We start from the raw sequence: 3,416 nt of genomic DNA, 5'->3' as shown, positions 1-3,416 counted from the left end.
TTGGCAACGATGGAGAGAGTTGTTAACATCGAGACCCTTCCTTATGAAGTGGTCGAACGAATACTAAGCGATTTCAATGTCAGCGTCGAGGACGTTGTCAGCTGTTCGTTAACCAGTAAATATCTTAATGGGGTGTGTCAGCGTAATTCTCTGTGGAAAACGAAGTACAGTCAGCATTATCCGTACTGTTACGAGTACTCTGAATCACAGGTTAAAGAAAAAGTGGACTGGAAAGCCAGATTCGTCGGTAAATATAAGAGCAAGAAGAAGCTTGTGCAGTGTATTTTGGGCTTGTCACGAACGTTCGTTTGGTCCATGTACCACGATTATGAATGGCCCGACATACCACGTCGTGCACTCGCTCTCTATGAGTCCCTATTTAAAGAGGAATTTGGCGATGCTAACATGTATTACATATTGGATGAGTGCCATAACATCCTAATCACGAGCCCACAGTGCGTGGATTTAACACTCAAGTATTACGCGGATAAGGTGTACAATCACATTTACGACCGGTGTATCACGAATCAGAAATGGGACGAGTTTCTCGCACAACCAGTGAAATACAACTATGAAGAAGGGTTGCACTGGATAGTTGTCAGTCTGCAGCAAGATCCGAGAACGAAGTTAGGGCCCAATATTTGTATGCAGAAATGGATCGCACACAATTTGGACACACTGGCGGCGCGGACTTTGTCGTACATTGAAACGAAGTATCCCAATAACCCCATCTGCCTAAAGCAGGAGAGAAATGATGAGGATTCTCCATGGACAAGTTTGTGGAAAGGTGAACACTGCCTGGAAATACTGCAAGCCACTCATCATATCATAAAACACGTGAACCGATTTAAAATTAATAATAGTTTACTGGGCAGTGGGCCAGATCATTATTGTATTGATAAAGTATTGTCTTATAAGCAAGGAAGCTCAAAGCTGTTGTTGGTAATCCAGTCTTGTGTAGCTAGGAGACTTGGTGTCCATACTGAAGTGCACAAATGTGTAACAGATCATATTTTGGACACATGGAAACTGCATTATATTGGTCAAGACAGTGTAAGTGGGTACATTAATGGTTGTGAGCTTTGCAAAGAAGATGAACCATCAGTGAGTTTGGTCACTGACTGGAGGGAAGGACAGTTGGTGGATGCACCAGGAATGTGTCGTGCAATAATCCAGCAGATTGTATTTTTAGCTGAATGTTGGCTAAAAGGAGAGCAGTGGCCTGCTGGGGAACCTACCTTGTATGATTTGTTGGATGAAGAAACATATCATCAGCCTATTCGATTGTTATTTACTGCTTGGCAACATGTTGAGCATTGGAAAATGAGCAGGTTATACCATTACATGCATTGCTTACTCAAAGTAACTGGTAGTGAACAGATCGAAGGGAAGTTGCTACACTTAAGCATACTACTACGCATTAACTCTAAACACACCCTTGAGAAATTGTTGAATTTCAGAAGAGGGATGGGACAGCCTCCAAACACAATGAGAGATTTGCTGCGTATGTTAGCTAGTGTTGATAAAAGGGCCCGCACTCGTGTTTCTGAATTGAAGAATCTTCTGTCAACGGGAATGACAAATTATGCAAGTTTAAACCCACTGGCAAGCATACCGTGGCCTCATGGATGGCCTGGAGGTGAAATGGTACAAAAACGTAGAGTTGATCGTAAAAGTTGGCAAGTTCAGTTTGCTGTGGGAGAAGTTCTAGAGCAAAGAGGTGGTGATCTGTGTGTGGTATATGATTGGGATTCTATGTGTGTTGAAAGTGAGGATACATTAGTACTGATGGGAGAAACAGGGTTAGCTCATGGTACTGATCAACCTTTCTATAGGGTTCTCACAGATGGTGGGTTAGCCAGATATCTAGCACAAGAAAACCTTCGACATGCTCGTCGACCCCGGCACCTTAAAAATCCATTGATTGGTCGCTATTTTACTGCATTCATTTATCCATTTTATATACCAAATCCCCAGAAAGCATATGAATATCCAGAGGATGCCAATATTCGTGAGCAAAATGCTCTCACTCTCAAGTTGAAATTTACTGTTAATGAATATAGGTAGCTAATATTAGTGTAAGCTATGGTTCTTAGAGGTTATATTTTTTTGATGCAGTAGCCATGTACAAATACCCTATAATAGCTGTAAGTATATATATGCAGTAATGATATTTATGCATATGAATTACACTGTCCTCTTTCCTGATTGTTTAAGACTAATATTTCAGGAAGGTTAATGTAATGCAGTGGCAGAGCCTATATATAGTTCTTGTACAAATTGCATAATTGTTTCTTTCTCAGCATAGCTAGCCATTTGGCTCAGTTTGTATTTTTACATAGAAAAATGTATTTGAATCTATTGATCTTGTAAAGCTCATGTTAGTTTAATTGTTACCATTTTACTAAATTATTTATTTTGTTGCCAAATGTTAAGCTTGTGCTGTAACAGATGTTTATTGCTGTATTGAAAGTTACTGAACTGATTATATGGTTACTGTAAGAGGGCAACCTGGCTACCTGTTATCTGTGATGTACTAGAAATTTATTTACTGTATATAAACCAAATTTACTCCTGATAGAAGAGTGTGTGTTCTGGGCAAATTTGCTTCTTGTTCTTGAACTTTTATGCATGCTAATATGCAGATATATGTAATTTTTTATTACATTCCTATTGTGTCAAATCTAGTCTTAAGTATGAATTGTGTCCTTTCATAAGTTCAGCCCTGTTAATAAACAGTTCAATGTAAGCATGATTTTTTATTTAAATAAAGATGTTTTTATTTATATTATGATTTACAAGTAGATTAGAGCTTCATTAGTACTGTACAGAACAGCAATGTTTTGTCTTTAAACAACACTCTTGGTATTCCCGAGTTGAAATGAATTGTGGTAGCTTTAGGCCGTTATTCATTTTACTTTTAAGTCAGTGGATGTGGATATCTTATCTATGCATTATGAGTGTGCAATGAAAATTAATATGTACATTATTGTTTATTTAAATGCAAGTTAAGCTATGCATTGCGTTTAGCACAAAATGAAAATGCTCTAGGTTAGAAATTGATTTTGTTCTTTTGAAGACTAAATATTAAATTGAAATTTTTGTAATTTTATGAAAATAAAACATATTCAGCAGTATTTTTTCATTAAATCACTCAGTAAGTAGGTTAGATTTTATTAATTTCCATTGGAGGTAAAGACTCAATGTGAACTCAAACTGTGTAATATTCCATAGTTTCTTTTCCAGGAAAGACAAAAATTTTCCCTGGTGTTATTGATCAATTCATCATTTCTTGTGAGTCATGCTGGATACATAGCTTTTCCCATCAATAAAGGTTATATGAACAGCTTACTGTTTATAAGAGAAACACATTGAGCTCAAATTTTGTTGATTTTAGGTAGCATACATTAGGTGAT

The 3,416-nt window shown here is 37.3% G+C and overlaps 1 protein-coding gene across 1 annotated transcript in view; it reads left to right on the top strand.

Annotated features, from left to right (window-relative positions):
- Positions 1–2,749, top strand: part of LOC135225953 (uncharacterized) — a 2,860-nt gene extending 111 nt beyond the window's left edge. Inside the window, exon 1 of the mRNA XM_064265481.1 lies at positions 1–2,749. This exon is cut by the window's left edge and continues 111 nt beyond it. Within this exon, the coding sequence (XP_064121551.1) occupies positions 10–2,067 (2,058 nt within the window). The 5' untranslated portion in view covers positions 1–9 and the 3' untranslated portion in view covers positions 2,068–2,749.
- The last annotated feature ends 667 nt before the right edge of the window (positions 2,750–3,416 follow it).

Source organism: Macrobrachium nipponense, chromosome 20 (genome assembly GCF_015104395.2).
Source record: "Macrobrachium nipponense isolate FS-2020 chromosome 20, ASM1510439v2, whole genome shotgun sequence".
Lineage (NCBI taxonomy): Eukaryota > Metazoa > Arthropoda > Malacostraca > Decapoda > Palaemonidae > Macrobrachium > Macrobrachium nipponense.
The sequence above is the reverse complement of the archived record's forward strand: the minus strand, read 5'-3'. Positions and strand labels throughout refer to the sequence as shown.